The sequence below is a fragment of the Aulonocara sp. 'chitande type north' Nkhata Bay genome, linkage group LG1, assembly GCF_057382095.1.
Source record: "Aulonocara sp. 'chitande type north' Nkhata Bay isolate Kocher_YH1m ecotype deep benthic linkage group LG1, A_spYH_male_GT1.1, whole genome shotgun sequence".
In the NCBI taxonomy this organism is placed as follows: Eukaryota; Metazoa; Chordata; class Actinopteri; order Cichliformes; family Cichlidae; genus Aulonocara; species Aulonocara sp. 'chitande type north' Nkhata Bay.
In genome coordinates this window covers 22,942,591-22,961,932 of record NC_141344.1, presented here as the reverse complement: position 1 = coordinate 22,961,932, position 19,342 = coordinate 22,942,591, and the positions used below count along the sequence as shown (strand labels likewise).

At 40.6% G+C, this 19,342-nt stretch overlaps 2 protein-coding genes across 3 annotated transcripts in view; one reads left to right on the top strand and one right to left on the bottom strand.

Moving 5' to 3' along the window:
* lgr4 (leucine-rich repeat containing G protein-coupled receptor 4) overlaps window positions 1–6,141 on the top strand; it is a 33,420-nt gene extending 27,279 nt beyond the window's left edge. Inside the window, exon 16 of one of the 2 annotated variants that reach the window (XM_086288827.1) lies at window positions 31–6,141. In XM_086288827.1, coding sequence (XP_086144953.1) covers window positions 31–1,439 — 1,409 coding nt within the window. In that variant the 3' untranslated portion in view covers window positions 1,440–6,141. The remainder of the gene's footprint in view (window positions 1–30) is intronic. The other variant, XM_086288819.1, reaches the window with a different exon arrangement.
* The window catches only part of mybpc3 (myosin binding protein C3), a 36,123-nt gene continuing 21,911 nt past the window's right edge, over window positions 5,131–19,342 (bottom strand). The window contains exons 22-31 of the mRNA XM_086288843.1: window positions 19,035–19,223; window positions 15,163–15,297; window positions 14,903–15,070; window positions 14,694–14,782; window positions 13,675–13,870; window positions 13,398–13,537; window positions 10,564–10,723; window positions 10,339–10,475; window positions 9,556–9,742; window positions 5,131–8,466 (exon numbers count right to left, since the gene is read on the bottom strand). Coding sequence (XP_086144969.1) covers window positions 8,405–8,466; window positions 9,556–9,742; window positions 10,339–10,475; window positions 10,564–10,723; window positions 13,398–13,537; window positions 13,675–13,870; window positions 14,694–14,782; window positions 14,903–15,070; window positions 15,163–15,297; window positions 19,035–19,223 — 1,463 coding nt within the window. The 3' untranslated portion in view covers window positions 5,131–8,404. The remainder of the gene's footprint in view (window positions 8,467–9,555; window positions 9,743–10,338; window positions 10,476–10,563; window positions 10,724–13,397; window positions 13,538–13,674; window positions 13,871–14,693; window positions 14,783–14,902; window positions 15,071–15,162; window positions 15,298–19,034; window positions 19,224–19,342) is intronic.

Sequence of the window (19,342 nt, the reverse complement as noted above, 5' to 3'; positions counted from 1 at the left end):
ACTAAATTTGTCATATTGTTGGCTTTTCAGGAGCTTTCAAGCCTTGTGAACACCTCTTGGGTAACTGGATGATCCGTCTGACAGTCTGGTTCATCTGCCTGGTGTCGCTGGTCTTTAACAGCCTGGTGCTGGTGGCCACCTTCTCTCCCTCACATCGAGCTGCTGCCCATTCCCACTGCCCGACCCCGTCTCTTTCTCCAGCCAGGCTGCTGATGGGGCTGCTGGCTCTGGCCAACCTGCTCACGGGCTTGTACGTCGGCGTACTGACTGTGCTCGATGTTGCTACGTGGGGATCCTTCGCTGAGTTTGGGGTGTGGTGGGAGATGGGACCCGGCTGTCAGATCACAGGAGTTCTGGCCGTCTTCTCGTCAGAGTGGTCAGTCTTGTTGCTGTCGTTGGCAGCCGTGGAGCGCAGCGTGGCCGTGCGGATGATTCTTGGGAAGGTCATGATGTCGCCCAGGAGGAGTGCCAGCAGCCGTCGCGGGTGCTTAAGAGGAGATCGACGCTTCAGCCTCGCTGCAGGATTGCTGGCGCTGCTGGCCGCCGCTGGGGCCTGCCTGCCTCTCGTGACCTCCGGTGATCAGTCTTCGTCTCCTCTCTGCCTGCCGTTTGCCGGCGGTGAGCGTCCAGCTTTGAGTGTTACGGTCATTTTGGTGCTGCTCAACGCCGTGGCCTACCTGTTCACCGCAGCTGTGTACACCCAGTTGTACTGCACACTGGGCAGGGTGGAGCTGGCAGATCCGGAGCAGACGGGTGCCCTGAGACACATCGCCTGGCTCATCTTCACCAACTGCATCTTCTTCTGTCCTGTGGCAGCGTTCTCTTTTGCCCCCCTCCTGACTGGCTCCACAGCTGGTGGCCCGGAGATTGCCAAGACCGTCACCCTCATCTTCTTCCCGCTGCCCGCTTGCCTGAACCCAGTGCTGTACGTGTTCTTCAGCCCAGCCTTCAGGGAGGACTGGCTGAGACTACGCAGTCGCAGAAGTTCAACCAGGGAGATGAAGACCACCACAGAAGGTCACCGAGATGACAGTGGCGGAGGGTCTGAGCTCACAGACGGGGGCTCCTCCACACACCTGGGCTTTGACTGTGGGATGTACTCGCAGCTTTGCGGTGAGGTGGTTGTTTGTGAGCAGTGTGAGGCAGCACTGCGTGCCAGGACCTGCTCTTCCCCCTCGTCCTCCACAGTCTGTAGACACTTGGTCAAGTCCCACAGTTGTCCCACCCTCCTGGTTGGAGCTGCGGCATACCAGCGCTCGGAGGGGTTTTGGGGAGACAGCAGCACGCCGTCTGCACAGTCTGAGTACGCAGACGAGGGGGACTCTTTTGTGTCAGATAGCTCGGACCAGATTCAGGCGTGTGGCCGAGCTTGCTTTTGTCAGAGCAGAGGCCTTCCTCTTGTACACTACTCATACAACATACCTCGAGTCAAGGACTAATGACGCATCTGTGTCATGTGAACTTGGATGCTACAAGAATAAACGTTTTTATATCAAACAGCAAAATGTGCCAACTACCCTACGATTCAGCAAGCACTTAGTTTCTAATAACTGTGTTAACAGACACAGCCAATCATTTAAAGGGAACTTGGTTTTTTGAACTGAGAAACAGTTTCTAGGAGACCTGAACCGAGAAAGTTGCATCACAAACTGGTCGACAAAGGATCTCGCAAAGGAAAATGTTGCCACCGGTGCCTGCGTCTGCAAGCCTCCATGTATGTGTTAATGATTTTTTTTGCCCTGTTTCACCTGTACTTATAAGCTTTTAAATTTTTAATTATTATACATCTTGTCAATTTTTAAAGTTTCTTCACAGCAACTTTTGATTTCAGAATTTTTGTTTCTTTTACAAAAATGTAGCAAATGTAATAATCACGCTAAACTTTCATGTATGAATGTAACTTTCAGGTGGTCTTCACCTAGCGGGGGGGATAATATAAAGTCAGCAATAACTTCTGCCCTGCCTGCGTGTGATTGTAAAGTGTCTAAAATAGTCTAAAACAAACATGTCTTTACTTTAAGAGAATGTGATTAAAAGTAGCAGATATCACTGTTTCAGCAACAACTAGGCACAGCGGATGTGAAAGATTATTTATTGTTTGAGTAGCATTAAGTCTCTGGCTGGGTGGAGACAGTTTCTGGCCTCTGAATGATAAATACAGTGTAATAACAAGCATTCACCAAAAAAACAGCACCTTTATTAGTTTTTCCTCACCAAAAAACCAAAACAAGCACTCTCATGCAGGTTCATGTCACAATTTTTGATCTTTCTTATGGAAAATTCCAGTTATTTTAAAATCTGGGCCTTATTTTCATATTTGTTTTTCCTTTTTGAGCTATTTGTTTGCTAAATTACAGAGCGATGCATGCTGTTAGCCTTTTCAGTACAATGACACTTAAATGAGATCTGCCTAGGCCTGATACTCAGATTGGTTGTGGCCTACAGGGTGATTGTTAGTGGTGCTGAATGCAGAGTATTTATAAGCATAAACTGCTCAAAAATTGAATCCTATGAATAATAATAATAAAAAAAGAAATCATTTAAATCACAGGAATAAACCAATATTTTGGGAAATGTGCTTGTTTGCTTAGAGCAGACCTTTCCAAAGTGTGGGGCCCGCCCCCCTAGGGGGGGCGCAGAGCCATTGCAGGGGGGCGCGGTATGAAAAGGGGGGGAAAAACAAAACGCATGGACACTGCTAGCACAGGGCAGCCACAGAAACGCAAAGCAGGAGATGAAGCATAGCTGAATATGTTTCCAAGGTAGTTGCCAAGGTAGGTCTCCCCTGCATAATTGGTTTCCCCTTCGTCGGGAGCAGCGCTGGGCTCTCCAAATCACGGACAAACAGCATCCCACATTCGTGATTTTTAGTTCACAAACACTTGTAATGACTAACTACTCCTGACATTTTGGAGATGTTAGCTCTTTATACAGTAAAGTTACAGTGGGATACAAATAATATCAGGCTGATCCTGCCACGATTTGTTCCCCCGGTTCAAATCACGGACAAACAGTATCCTACAGCTGTTTATGTTTTTAAACCCATTTTGCACAGAGAGGCATTTTTTGAAAAATGTATTGATAGCAATGTTGAATATTATTACACAGGAAAAAAACAACTACATGTAAAATAATTACACCGTGACGCCTTTGCCTTTCTAAATAGAGGGACAGTAACTGTGTATGTATATGTAAGCGTGTAAAACCTGCAGATAGAGACAAAATACTGTTAATCTGACTATCTGCCATTCTGCAATTCATCTCATGTAAACAATAACGTGGCGCACAGCGTGACGTGAAAAAGGCACATACCTTTGACGCTGCGTGACGAGCTCTGTATTCCTCGTAAACAGGTAGACGCAAAAAAGGAGTTTTAAAAAGTCGGTGATTCGAAACGCAGTTTACGTGTGGACGAAACAGCTGCGTTGTCAAAAATACCCGTGTAGGTGCGGACGTAGCATAAAAGAGTTAGTAGTTTATTTTATTACTACCTGTAATTTATTGCAGTTTACTTGTATTTGCTTAATTGTTTACTAAATGTTTGAGGTGTGAAATAAACTGCAATGGAGCAAAATAAGGGTGTGTGCGTGCGAGGGGGGGCGCGAACATTTTTCTTGTAAAACAGGGGTGTCAAACTCAAATACACAGTGGGCCAAAATTCAAAACTGGAACAAAGTCGCGGGCTAACGTTAATATTTATTGAAAAAAAATCTTCCTCTAGATATAAGAATGAATCTTTTCTTATGGACTCAAACAAGTTTTGCTGAAAAACTGAATATGGAACAAGCAAAGCTTAATACTAAACAATATATATATTAGCTGTATAATACCAGTAGGCCAGCTCTAATAGTAATTTGGTATGGCTTCGCGGGCCAAATGTAATTAGGCTGCGGGCCAAATTTGGCCCGCGGGCCAGAGTTTGACACCTATGTTGTAAAACAAAGGGGGGCCTAGCAAAAAAAATTTGGGAACCACTGGCTTAGGGTAAGATGACAGCCAGCAGCTTGTTAGCTTAGCCAGGCTTTTTCTTTTGTATTCGTTTTTTTATCCACCTGCTGCTCTAGCTCTATGTTTAGCAAACATTTACAACCCTGGATTTACTTCAGAGCATGGAAACTCACATATATGTTGCAAAAAAAAAGGCAATAAACAGTCTACGAATTTAAATCAGCTACATTTATGCTGGTTATACTACAAAAAAGTGCAGAGCTACCCGCTGTGGTGACCCCTTGTGGCAATGGAGCAGCCAAAACTTGCTTTTTATATACTATTGATTGAAGTCGTATACATATTAAACAGATTTTGGCTCATGAGCAAGAAAAAAAAAACATGAATATCATCCAAGACAAAAACATGAATGTAATACTGCTTTCACTTTCACGTGATTTGAACACTACACAAGACTGGCAGCCAGCTGAGTTGACAAGATGGTGCATTAGCATTGCCAATAAGTATGAAATGGACGAGGGGGCGGTTGTTAGTCACCCACAGATATTTAAAGACAAGCATCTGCAGTGTGCTCTTGTATTAAAAGGTATTTGTGTGCAGGCTGTGTGTTTCCTGTATATGATGGATTGACTAGTAAATATGTGATGGTACAAAAAAAAAAGAAGGAAAATAAGGCCTTGATTTAAAAAGAAAAGGAAGATTTATCTATAACAGATTGACTACTTTAACTCTGCTGTTTGAGACTTCTCAGACTTAACTGAGAAGTTATACTGAGTCCCGTCCGTCTAGCTGATCAGAAAAGCATTTTTTAATGCTTCAAAGTAAAATGTAAGTCTTTCCATCCTGAGAGCTGACCTAAGTGAAGCTGTGTTTGACGAGGGATTGGCTGGTGTTGTGCTAGAGCATGATTGTACACATTGAGGTGGATACACCCTCTGAGCATGTATTCACAAGTGCACGTCATGTGAGCGCTTTGGAATTCAGGCAATGTAGGGAAACATTTTCTTCCACCAATAAAAAGTTCTTGTGTTCTTCTACTGCAACTTTCAATTTCGGCGTTTCGACTCCTATCTTCTGTTTTCACACACCAGACAACTGAGTGTGTAAATAAGTTCACTTACTAAAATGTCTCGCTGACTGTTTGAGATGTCTGATGCGCCACGTGGTGAAAATGTATGCATCTCTTTCTTTCTTTCTTTCTTTCTTTCTTTCTTTCTGTGTAGTTTTGATTATTGTTATTTGTTTCTGTGTCTGTCTGTAAATTATTTGAACACAGATAATCAAGAATGGGATGCTAACTACGGAAGCTACCTCCTCAACTGTAGTGGCTACCAACAGTGATTTGTTCATTTTTTTGTTTTTTCTTTTTTTTTGCATTCTTGGCTTTACATTGACAGAGGATAGGTGACAAATTAAAGGAAAACTCAAATGCCTGACATCCATGCAGTGGGGTGGATTCGGAGGCTTTGCTGTGCTTTGTTGTTATGTTTAGGTCTGCTTGTCTCTCTGCAAAATAGAACTTTTCCTTGGCGACTAGCTACACAGCTTATCCTGTGGTGACGCATTTCTGTCATCATATGAGCAGTCTCTTCCAGGATGATAATCCCACAGGGCATGAGGGATCATTGAATCGTTAATAATGTTTGTCATGTGTTCACAGTCGCTAGATCTCAGCACCTATGGGAGATTGTAGACTGATAAGTTAGACGGGGCTCTCCGGCACCGTCATCCAAACAGACTTGTAGAATAAATGAATGAATGAATGCCACACCTTACATAGGGCTTAAAGTTGGCCTTTCCTTTAATTTGTCACCTCTGTTTGTACATCGTTTTAGTTCTTTGCAAATTGTGGGAGGAATCTATGTACTGTATACTGTGATTTTTTTTTAACCAACCTTAAACTATGAATTTTTTTGGTTTTATGTTTTATAGGTATGAACCTGCAGAATAATACAGATTATATATAAAGTATCTCACTTATTGTCAGTTTGAATTAAATCTTACTAGTTTTACACGTGAGATCTCCCCGAGTTGTTTTTATTCTGTTAAAGTAGAAAAAAAGCTATTTCTTTAAATTTTGAATGAATAAAATTGGATGAACACAATAATTCTTGTACTTTTGTGTTGCTTTTAAGACCATGAAAGTCCTATTCACAAACCAGCATCTGGCAGTATATGAGAGGAAAGGTCATTTGTTTGCTTGCTTGTACCACATTTGAAGTGACTTGAGCCAGTTGCTCTGTCCACATGTTCAGTTGAGGTACAACTGATGAATTAAAGTGAGGAGTTATCAGTCTTATTACCCAGTATGTGATGGATACACAAAACTTTGTACCATTTCTGCCACTAAATGTAAATTACAGAAACTTAGTTGATCTTCAAGCTAACAATGTGATTAATTACACAATGCTAGTTCTGAGCCAGAGCCTTAAAAAACCAGGACAAGGCTTCTTGGATGGAGAAATGAAGCCAATGTGAAAGTGTCTTCAACCTGCCTGCAGTGTCTCTGAAGGCCACCAGATGGCGATAGTTGTGGTTGCAAAAAGACTGCCGGTCCTGTAGAGGTCTATGGGAAAATTGCTCTCTGTCTTGACCTCTCTGAAGACTTTCTTGCTGAGTTTATGGACTCACTTAACCAATTTGGGTCATGCTGAATGAAATGTAATTCTGTTTTGTAACTCTTCAAGATATTCTATTTCAAAATGGTGGATTATATGTGGTATGAAACCGCACACTCATTGGCTAAAGAGATATCAGTCACTAGTCAGTAGCCAGTGAGTTGTCAAAACACCTTGCAAAAAACAGAGATGCTCTAAAGCATTTATCAAGTATGTTCCAGGTGACCCTGTGACACGTACAAGGCTCTCTGGATCTTTTGCAGCTGTACGCTGAAAGGGCACGGGAAATATTTACATTCAAGGCATCAAAGGAATAACTGTTGAGTGATCTTACAGGAGCCCACTATGGAGCAAAGCCAGAATGTGCTCTACTCTACATTTAATCACATCCCGGCTATTCTAGCCCTTCACATAGTTCAGGCACATGCCTTACAGCTCTGGCTTTAAAAAGGCTTTGTTACAATAAAACTAAGCTCTCAGAAACTCGTATCAATTGCACCAGACTTCTGAGTATCAGTGGCAGGCTTTGGGGGTTTTCAAAAAAATCCTTGCTGCACTATAATGTAATACCACCTACATATACAGTACACTTCTTGATTTCTTAGTTTTTTTTTTTCATATTTCACATTACTGTGGATGAATTTTGGCCCACTCTTCTCTGTAGAATTGCTTTAATTCAGACACATTGGAGGATTTTTGAGCATGAACAGCCTGTTTAAGGTCATGCAAAAACAAGTCTGTTGGATTTAAGTCCAGAGATTGACTAGGCCAATCCAACACCTGCATTCATGCCATGCAGAGGTGGACTTGCTGGTGTGTTTCTAATCATTGCCCTGCTGCATAAGTCAAGTACTCTTTACCTCCGGATGTTCTCCTTTACTGGTAGAGAGCAGAATTCATGGTTTCATCAACTATGGCAATTTGTCCAGGTCCTGAAGCAGCGAAGCAGCCCCAGAACATCATACTACCACCACCATGTTTTACTGTTGATGTTCTTTCTATGAAGTTTTAATGCAAGATGTAACAGGACTCAAACTTTCCATAAAGTTCAGCTTTTGTCTCATCAGTCCACAGAATATTTCCCCAAAAGTCTTGGGGATCAACAAGAGGTCTTTTGGCAAATTTAAGATGAGTCTTTGTATTCTTTTTGGTCAGCAGTGGTTTTCTCCTTGGAGCTCCCCTATAGATGTGATTTTTTCCCTTTCATATTGTTGAATCAAGAACTCAGACCTTAACTGAGGACTGAGGTCTGTAGTTTTTTTTTTCTTTTTTCCAAAAAGAAAAATGTGATTAATCATAGTTAATTCATGATTTAACACGGTGGTTGTAAGTCTGTTTTGAATTTACTCAGGTTATTTTTGTCCAATATTGTGTAAACTTTGATGATCTTAAATGTGAAAAGAAATTAAAAAGTAGAAAGACAGCAAATACATAGTCCTCACAGCTCTGTACACTACATGACTGAAAAAAAATCACTTAGTAATTCTGTTTTCAAGTAATTTTTATGCACACAAATCAGCCCAGACAAGCAGCAAATCAGACAGTAGTTTCCTAAATATTGATACTATTTACTAAACACTGTTATCTCTGTTATCAATACCAAGAACTGGACTGAAATAAAGATCATTGTTTGGGATAATTAATAATAAATACTTATAGCAAAATGAAAATAAAGGAACAGCAAATTCAGTGAGCCCCATTCACTTCTGTCATCCAGTGGTTTACATGACACTAATATAACAGTGAGGATAACATGATGTGAGATGACTGCAGGAGAGGAAAGCAGCACATAAACATAAAAAGGATGTGGAGCTGAACTCTGAGATGCCATCTTCTCTTCATTTGGCTTCTTGAATTTTTTCCTTCTTGGGCTCCTTCTTATCTTCTCTAGTAATTTGAGCTGCAAGGCAGGGGGGATTTTTATTCAGTAAAAACAAAACAAAAAATTACTTAATCTGTTAGGTGCTGAGTAGGTAACATTAATGTCTGTAGTGTGTTTTTACTGTTTTATTGGTTTTTAAAAAATGCTGAAAGTTCACTGAAAGTCACACCTCCACATAACTGAGGAGAGTTGCACAGCTTGGCGATGATTGTCTGTAGATTCAATTAATAATTATTGTTGAATTAAAAATAAATGAATACAGCTGAACTGTTTAAACATTCTCAGTGGACATTTAAAACCTCATAAATGTGGAGACTGTAATAAAGTCCATAATTCTCTGTCAAATCCCTCCTAAGAACTTATCATATTATCATCATATTACAGGTTATTTTGGAGCTTGACAGGGTAAATTATGACAATTAAAAATGCCAACTTTTACTCTGTGCAAATGTGATTTTATTTTTATGTTTGCAGTTATGACAGAAATTGCAAATCAGTTTTTAACAGGATTATTTTTCTGCAGCACAATTTAGAGCTCTATAATTTCCCAATAATCCCCAAGACATTATCTCAGAAAGAACTTCATAAAATGTTAGTATTTAACAGAAAAAACAGAAAAGGCTCGGCTGGTTTAATTCATAATTTAAATGAATTGTTAGTTGGACTCAAAGGACTTCAGCAGAAACTTGTTTATCTCTTAGTAAGTGTGCAGCCTGAGAGCCAATTCAGGATGTGGGGAAATATCAAACTGAATGGGTTTCTTTATCTTTCTTTGTTAATGAATGTCCAGTTTTACTCATGGAATAAATACATAAATACAAGACTGTTGTGTCGAAGATTTTCTGGGGTGTGTGGTCAGTTAATATTTTCCAAGAAACCATTTCACATCAAATGTGGATGTTTTTTTTTTTTGTATTCTGCTATTAACACTAAAATATATTTATATATTTTTCTTTAATTATTTGATGAGTTCATGTGTGCGTGAATGTTTTTCTTTAAGAACAAACAAGGGAGGTGGAAGGGGGTGTTAAAGGAGGATGCTGGAGAAAAAGTGCAGTCTAAGTGGGGCATGCAAAAGAGGACACATGCATTTCATGAACTACTTACGGCGAACCTCCAGTTTACACTCCACTGTGTCTTCACCGCTGTCGTTGACTGCTTTGCACGTATACACCCCCCCATCAAATGGACAGGGCTTACGGATCTCCAGCGTCAGGACACCTTGCTTACTGATCATCCTGTACTTGGCTTCATTTGAGATGTCCATTTTGTTTTTGTACCATGTTACTTTGGGCTAATAAGGGAGGAAAAGTAGAATTATGTAAGTATATATTTTTGGGAAAAGATTTTGGAAAGCAGTTTAAATGTTGATTGAATAACATAATAATAATACAATTAATACTACTACTACTACTACTAATAATAATAAAGATTTCAGGGTGGTCAAGATTATAATGATTACAGTTTGTTCAGTGACTTCCTCTCCACCACAGCTTCAAAAGTTTCCAGTTTGTAGCCAATCACAGAGCCAGCTTTGCTGATCTGTTCATTCAGCGTGCTGGAGTCTTGCTCATAGGGGGTCATCTGATGGTGGGGTTTTCTCTGTACTAGTTTAGGATTTGTAAAGTGCTTATTTATTTGCTTATTTATTTGCATTCCTGAAGTTTTTCTGATAGAGTTATTCTTTCTATCTATATCTATCTATCCACACACACACACACACACACACACACACACACACACACACACACACACACACACACACACACACACACACTTATGGTCTAAAAAATTGTTAAGCACTGTATATAAGCAGAGGAAAATGTTTAACAAGGTTTAATTCTAGTAAAAGTGAATATCTTTGAAACATCTAATTCATACCCTACAGACCTTTGGTATTCCTCGCACGGCGCAGCTTAGGGTGGCGTTGTATCCTGCTATGACAGAACGGTCCACCAAAGGGCGTGTAAACTTGGGAGCCTCTGTAAAGTCATGATCCTTGTAGTTGGGTGGCTTGTATATGATACCTGAGATGACAATTGGATAATTTCCTTTCAGTTCCAAAGAGCATATAATCATAACCACAAGTGCATCACACTGGCTATATTTGCTCACCTGTTTTCTGAATGTAAACACTGTCTTTTGTGCAGTACGGCTCTGGGCTGAGGCCCACAAGGTTTATGGAAAAGACTCGGAACACGTACTCATTCCCCATGATGAGGTCGGACACAACACAATGGGTTCGGCGGTACTGATCATGGACTGTATACCATTCCTTCACATTAATTTCAAAAAACACACGAAAAAACAGATTGAGTGTTTAAGTACCACTTTAAAGACAAATGTAACTGAATGAGTGAGGAAAAAGAATGAATCATCATACTTTTATAAATTGGTTTTATTTAGAGTCCAGAAGGGTGTCATTCATACTTATTTAAGTTTTCAGCTTAAAGACACCTGAAGCTACTCTGGATGGCTATGATAATATTTCATTTTATGACATTTAATCTTTACATTAAGGCACAGCCCACATAAAGTTACACAGGATATATTGTTTGTTCACTGAGACAAGGGTTTATTTAAAGGACACCTGCCCTAAGTGCTTTTATCTATGCCACATAACAGGTACACTGTTTTTGGTAACATGATAACAAACACTCCTACCTCACTATGTTGCAAGCAAACTTAATTTGATCTAATAATAATGGCTGGAGTGAAACATGAGCACTTGCTGTGCTGGCAGGGGAACAATGGTCCTGCGTCACTGTGCAGACAATCTGGACCAGCTCAAAGCTACAAGGATAAGATTAGGACATTCCTGGCTGACACTGTTCCTGGCGGCTCGAGGTGGAGGATGGTGGCAGTTGGAGCTCTTGCCAGGAGGCCAGATATTACATCACTAGTGACCCACAGAGGAAAGTTACTGGGAAGAGTCTGAATTTGACTTTAAAAAACAAGAATTGGGTGTTCAAGATCAAATTTATTTGCAGTTTTCGATAATCCACACAGGATCAAACGTCGGCAAAAAGGCTCAAATATACACAACGGGTTCGCCATTAAAGTCACTTTAATTTTTTAATAAGTGGTTTTGAAAGGTTCTGCCTTATATCTTAACAAGCACTCACTGGAGTAACCAATACTAACAATAGGATCTAGGAAGGAGAATTGTAGAATTGGGAAGGTCTCTTGGAGACGTTTCTAAACAACTGCAGATTTCAAGATAAGGAGTTTACACAATTGTACGTAACTACAAGTTATTTAGATCTGCTACCATTTTGCTAAGGTCAGAAAGAAATTTAAACATCAGATGAGAACCACCAAGGCTCAAAGCTGCCACTAACTGGAAACTGTTGGAACACCAGTGTTACTGTTCACAATAAGGTTTAAATCGCCACAGACTGAGAGGTTATTGACCACAGCAGAAGCCTTTGCTCCAAAATCAGCATTTTCAAGGTGGACTGAAGTTTGCAGCTGCACACCCGAACAGGCCAAATGACTTCTAGAGAAAAGTTTTGTGCTTAGATGAGACAAAAATTAAGATGTTTAGCCAAAATGACAAGAGGTATGTTTGGAGGAGTAAAACGTACCAACTCTTAAGCATGGTCAAAGTGGTAACATCATACTTTGGGGCTGCTTTTCTACCAGTGGTACTGCTGCATTGCACAAAGTGGACGGAATAATCAAACTTGGACACAGACGGATGTTCCAAAAAGACAATGATCCCAAACACACATCAAAACCTGCTTTGCAGTGGATAAAACGTTTAGCTTCTTTCGCGAACCTCCCAACCTAAACCCTACTGAAAATGTGTAGGCCTCCTTAGAAATTGGGTCTGTGTGATGCCAGAGGCTTGTTGATGGCCACCAGAAGTATCTGGTCAAGGTGCAACTTGATAAGGGACAATTAACCAAATACCATAGGTTAACAGCTGAAAGAAATTATTTAAAAAACAAATTACTATAATATTACTCGCCTCTGTCAGTGCGCCCCAGGGTGGCTGTGGCTACAATGTAGCTTGCCATCACCAGTGTGTGAATGGGTGGATGACTGGTTGTGTAAAGCGCTTTGGGGTCCTTAGGGACTAGTAAAGCACTATACAAATACAGGACATTTACCGTTACCATTTATGCCCATGATGAGTTTATGTAAACTTAAAAACTGTATGTAAACTGACCACAACTGTAATATACTGACTGACTAAGTTGGTGCTGGGAGCAGGCTGTGGTGGATAAGTAGGGCTTGCTTGAGAGTCCCAAGCCTCATTGATTTAATAAATCTTTGTTAACTGCTGACTTATATTTAGACTTTGTTAACTTAAAAAATAGTTTTGTTACCTAAATGTAACCAAACTATGCAGATGTTTCCAAATACAAATTCCAGAAACCAAACTTCTCCCGTGTGCCAGCAGAAACTGCATGTTCAGCATAAGCTGCTGTAATTAGAGGATATGTTCCAGGAGGGAGACTAAAATATTAATCTGACCTCATCCAGGACCACAGACGGTTGGGCCAGGGAGAAAGAAATTTAGATTTGAGTGTTATTATCTCTTCTACCTAACCTGACCACTGGAGAAACGCACTAGCAACAAAAATTACCAAAGGTTCCCCATGTGGAACATATTGCACAAATTTCTATTACTGGCACAGGTACCATAAAGTTGGAACAGGCATGGTACCACAAGAAAGTGGAGCAAAAGTGCTTCCAATAGATTCTGTCCACCAGGATTTTCCTAACCTGAACGTCTGCTCTATGTAACTTTTGGTACTGAAACGTGGAAAAAGGGACAGGAAAGTATTAGGTAAATTAAAACATTAAATTAATCTCTGCTTTTATTGAATTGAGCTGCTCATTATTGGGTGGAAAAGCATGGAAAAACATGCTAAAAGCAAAAGCGAGAACTAGTGTTTGGATCCAGCTGGACTCCAAAAAGCTTTCTAGCGCAGTCTCACCATAGTCTTTTTGTCGGCTTTCTGAATGGTGTAACCGGTTATTTCACAGTTTCCGTTGTCCTTTGGAGGCTTCCACTCAAGCGCCACATTAAAACCCCAGGTATCAACAATCTTTAGAGCCTCAGGAGGGCCTGGGAGGTCTGTAGAAGGAAAAAAAAATAGGAGCTCTCATTCAGTGCCCACTGACAAAACATCTGTGGTGCTGTTTTAATGCAGTGATTTTTTATACTCCGATTAGAAGTCAAACGTAGCTCTCCATTTGTTCAGTTCTGCTTACCAACGACCTGCAGTGTTACTGCTGCTTTGTCCTCCACGTTTTCAATCTGCACCTGGAGCTCATACTTCCCAGAATGTTTTCTCTCTGTTTTGCGGATGAAGAATATCGTGTCAACTTCACTGTTCCTAACACTAGCTATTGTGGGATCTAGGGGCTCCCCATCTTTGCTCCATGTGACTTTTGGCCTGGGTTTCCCCTGCATCACAAGAAAAGAGAAAGGAATGGCTGTAACTCAGATTGCTTCTGTGTTTGTCTGCAAATAAGAGACAAGAAAAGCAACCTTTCAGCTCTCTCCTGTCACACTTACAAGTTCAAACAGCAGCTCATAAACAGAACATTGCTCAGCGTTGCCACAGTTGGTCAGCTTGTCAAAACAAAACTGCAAACTCCTTCTTTGAACACAATCAGGGCTGAGGTGATAGAGTGAGGGAGATGAGGAGCAGTTCTCTATAGACTTCAGTACAACCTGTCTTCTTTTTACAAACTCAGGACTCACCCCCTGCTGGTCCATTAGAGTGTGGGTTCAAAACATTTCTACTGTGGCTTCCCTTTTCAGACCTGGACCTGGACCAGTCTATGGTCAATATCAAAGGCACCTCATTTTAAAAGTGGTTGACCTCAAAGTGGCATCACTACACTGCTTTGATCCAGAGTTAAAAAATCTTAAATACTTTTGAGGAAACTACTATGAATTTTCCCCCAAACAAGTTTTACAAGCAATTATCTGACCTTACAGGTGAAGTTTCCAGATTCCAAAGAGCAGATTCTTAAGTGGCCTCATTCCTAATTACTGACAGCCTACATGTTAACATGAAAGTGACTTTTGACTTTTGACCAAGGTTTACATTTTTTTATGTCCGTGCTGGGAAAGGTGAAATAATCCTACCTTTTTATCCATCCAGTCACACTGATATGACCACCAGATATGACCAATAATGATAAAGACATCAGTCATGTTTTACTTTGATATCAAACATAGGTAACATCCCTTGTTGTGTTTCATGTGTTCATGAAGCCACCTGAAATGGAATCACGATGTTCATGGTGTCTCCAACTTTCTTGATAAGAGTCTGACGGAGATTTCTTGGAAGCCAAATTTTAGGGCGTTCTGTGAAAATAAAACACAAAATAAGAGTATGAAAAAATGGCTGAGTATTGTGTATCACGTCCACGTAGGGAACTAAAGGATGCAAGCGAATAATGAAGCGTGTAATCTATAATTACTCACGCATAATCTCTCTGATGGTGACGGGCTGAGCCAGAGTGGCGGGAGCACTTGGTCCCGCCATGTTGTAGGCTCGCACACGGAACTGCAGCTTGTCTCCGGTGGTGAGGCCTTTGATCACCGTCGACGTCCTCTCTGTCAGACCCTCCATTGCTGGTATCCATTCATCAGCTGTTGCCAGAAACCACAAAAAATTCAAATAAACCAAATCACAGAGTTATGATGTGGAAATTAGCATAAATGCAACTTGCTCCGGTACGTACTACCCTCCTTGCAGTACTCAATCCCATAGCCCTCAAGGTCAGCTGAGCCAATTCTCTCAGGCCGCCGCCACTTCAACGTGATAGAAGTGTCACTGACGTCGTCGACGCACAGTCCAAGGGGCTCGCTTGTAGGAGCTGAGGAAGAGGCAGAGAGCACATAAATGTCCCTTTGAGTCAGCTAGAGCTTTAAAGCAATACATTACTTTAATTAATTACTCGACAAGTGGATGACAATAATCAGTACAAGATTATTTAACCCTTCTTCAGAGCCATCATCACATTACACTGCAGCTTTCCTTTTCTTTTGTTCCACACCAGGTCAAGTCAGCAAGCTCCAAGTCATAGACAGTAAGAAAAAAAAAAACTCCCTTCTTAAAGTCTACCTAATAAATTGCATTTCATTACACTTTAGAGTCCTGTTCCAAAAAAGGAGGCCTAGTAAAATTTGTGAACCCTGTAATGAGGAAAAGCTCAAAGCCAGAGGGCTAACTCAAACCTCAGGTTAGTTATGAGGAACAGGTCTTCTCTCCATTTCCTCCACTTTTGCTGCACATTATGTCTTTCTTGAAACCCCAGGTAGATGCTAGTTTGTCATTCATTTTATTTAAAATAATTCCTTCCACAATCAGTCTGTCATCAGTGTCAGGACAGTGACAGAGAGCTTTAGAATTTAGGGATCATATATGTTATATATTAATGCACAATCTTTTTAACTTTTTATCCTCTTACAATTGATCACATCGATGATAAAAAGGCCTTTTGTAGATATTTTTTAGAGATGATGTTAATATTTGAGTGAAGATGAATGTTGTAAATGCAGTATAATGTGAGATTTTTAATATAGGCTCCACATAGTGTGAATGTTATTAAATGCTCTCGACTGTACATTTAAAATGTAAAATCTCCATGACCCCAGATACCTTTTGCATCAGAAATCACCATAATCTATCTTAGTGGATCTCACTGGGTCCTATTTTGTGTGTCAGTTTATGGCTGAATAAAAATATTTAAAACTCTAATGTAAAGAGAATTTAAGGAGAACATGCCAGGTAAGCAATGACTGAGAAAAGAAAATCACTATTTTTCCTCATCTTGTATTTAAATTAATTTATTTTTAAGGCAAAGATCTACACTTAGTTAAAAAGCAGGTTCTAGAGCATTTTAATTGAATTATGACAATGATGCTGTTTGCCTTGCAGTAATTTTACTAACAGACCATCCAGAATTTCCTGTGCTGCAGTTTTGATGAATTCTGTATAGATATCTGGGCTAATTTGCATCTTTCTTTCCTGCAGTGTTCCTCTACACTCTATAATTGTATATATAGCTTGCTAGTATAAGCTTGACTACATCCAATAAGATAATAATCGACAGCATTTATTACATTTCTGTGTTTAAGAAGCAGTGGTAGACCGTCAAGTTAAATTCAGTATGCACTTGTGTAAGTTCTTGTTAGCATACACAGATCATACTCAGGCAGCTGTAGTGGGAGGTATGTGAAGATGAGCTATTGGTCTTATATAGTCCACAGGGTTTAGCACAATCTTCATCTCCAATAATGAAAATCAGCGTCAGGTTGCCTAATCCTGTCCTAACTTGAACAACAAAGACATATTAATTAAATATTAAATGTTATTAGTTATCAAATGGCCGTTTAGCCCATAAGCCAGATTTAGGCATCATTTTCCATCCAGTGAAATATGAGTCTGTGAATATGACTGACCTTGACTTGCCAGGCTAAAGTCCAAGTGGCTGTGATACTTTGTGTGACACGTGATTTCAGACCTGTGGCTCTGGAGCGCTATACAGCTCTTTTGCCTGGGAGTCTCTCATCCATAGAGACCAAGATGGTCGATTTTCGGCCTTACATCTTTGGATTAAATCTTTTCTTTTAGGAGGACAGTTAGAAGAACAGCTTCAATGGGTTAATTAGAATTTGTGTGAAACAGAGGAGGAACTGATTTAGTGGCTAGTTTAGCCCTATTGTTATCACTCTGAGGACAAACTGAAAGCATATGCGGAACTATGAACAAACTGAATAGCTACTCCATCTTGCCCTTAAACATGTAGAAACCAAATGTGTAAAGTTTTAAATATTGTGTGACTATTTCTGTGTGTGTTGCACAGCCAGTAAACATGTTAGGGAATGATTTGCTGAGCAGTCAGTGCACTGACAAATATTTACTTAATCAAAATTCACTGCCAGCATGACCTAAATATACAGTCAGCTATGACCATAATAATTTTGCTAGTGTGGATTGAACCTTTTTCTAAAACCTGCATGATAATCCAGCAAAAAATAAAATCAAATAAAAATCACATCCTAAAATCCTAAATCAAACAATGCCTACTGCAAACAGGCTGTGGGTCTGGCTCAGCGGCAGCAGCAGGCTCCACGGGGGTCTGCACTGCTGGGGCTGCAGCTTCCTCTGCAGGAGAACCACTTTCTGTCAGAGTGACACCTTTTGCTGGTGTTTCATCCTCAGCTGGTGCTCCCTCTTCTCCACTGGGTGCTGCCTCTGCACTACTGGCTCCAGGTTCCTGTTCTGCATCAGGAGGTGGAGGTGCCTCTGTCTCAGCTTTACTGTGTTCACAGTTTGCTTGTGCATTCTCTGGAGCCCCAGCTGCCATTTCTTCCACACGTTCCAAAGACTTCTTATCTTCCACTGGCTTCTTCTCAGCCGTCTTTGAGAGCTTAGCCTTTGTCATATTTTTCCTCGGTGCATAGACGTCCTGCTGTTAATTTAAACTGGTGGTTGTATCTGCTTCTTCAACGTGGTCTTTTTCTTTCTCTCATTGACAGTCTTCTCTTCTCGTCCTGCTGTCTTTGTTGTAATAACGATGCTTGTTCTGCAGCAGCCTCCACAGAAGCAGTGACCCCCCTGTGTGTTAAGCAGCTGGTCCCAGCAGAGTCAAGGGCTTCCAGGCCATTATTTATAGAGAGGGATGCCATGGATAGTTTCCCAATCAGCTGTCTTAGGAGTGACTGACCATCTGGATACACTGATGCTCCCTCTTAAATCAACAAGTGTAGGATAAGACTGCAGTTTAGATAAATTAGTGCCACAATAAAAGACAACTAAAACCTGAGCTGCTGAATGAAAAGTGACAGTCATAAAGAGTGCATCTAACTCCAAACCTTGTTTGGCTGTGGAACTGGGCACTTGCATATGTGGCAAGGCACCATCAATGCCTCTAAAGTCTGTATATACAGATTTTAGAGCTACACATGCTCCCATCCAGATTATGTCATATATTTCAGTAAAACAATGCTAAACTGCATACTGCATCTAGTACAGCCGCATAGATTTGGAGAAGAGGAGCCCAGGAGCTGAACTGGTGTGCCTGCAGCCCAGTAGACTATTGATGAATTAGTCATAGACTATCAATTGTTTTAATTAAAAGTCCATTCTAAATCAATATCATAGGAGCCTGACATGTGTTCGGTGTCTCAGTGACTATTTACTCATGTTTGCGTTATACCACAGAAATGCCACTTCTTCCTTATAGCCAACAGACATGCTCTGTACTCCTGAGTTAACTCAGAGATGATCTTTGCATCATCATGTTTTTGTTTTTTAATTTGTTACATGCGCAGTTCACAGACCCGGAACTCATGACCACATTACAAGTCACCCTAGCCCTATGACCTGAGTGAAACGTTAGACTGACTAAGTCACTGGAACTTGCATGACCCAACTTATTCAAGTCAAACATGCCAATGTTATCACAATCTGTCTTTACAACCAAGACAACTCATCAATCAACCTTTTCATGAAAGTGACCTGAATGAAAATGGAACATCCACTTATCCATTTCAGTGTTGCAATTATTTCTGTTTATTTAATCTAAAGATAAATTCACAGACTCACCGATTGGCACAAATGGCTGAGAGGCTGGACTGTGACGAGACATACCAATGCTGTTCACAGCATAGACTCGCATCTCATACGGCACACCTTCTATCATACGCTTGGCTTCATAGGTGGTTTCAGGGTAGGGGTCAAAGTTGAGTCTCATCCACCTGTAGCTCTTCAGCTTCTTTCTCTCCAGCACATACCCTGCAAATTCAAATGTGTGTTGCCATTGGCTTGGTGTCTCCAAGGAAAAATAAAGGAAGATGCAAAAAGAAAATGGCTCATATTATTATGAAATAAAGCCCATTAGAAGTTATTTTTAC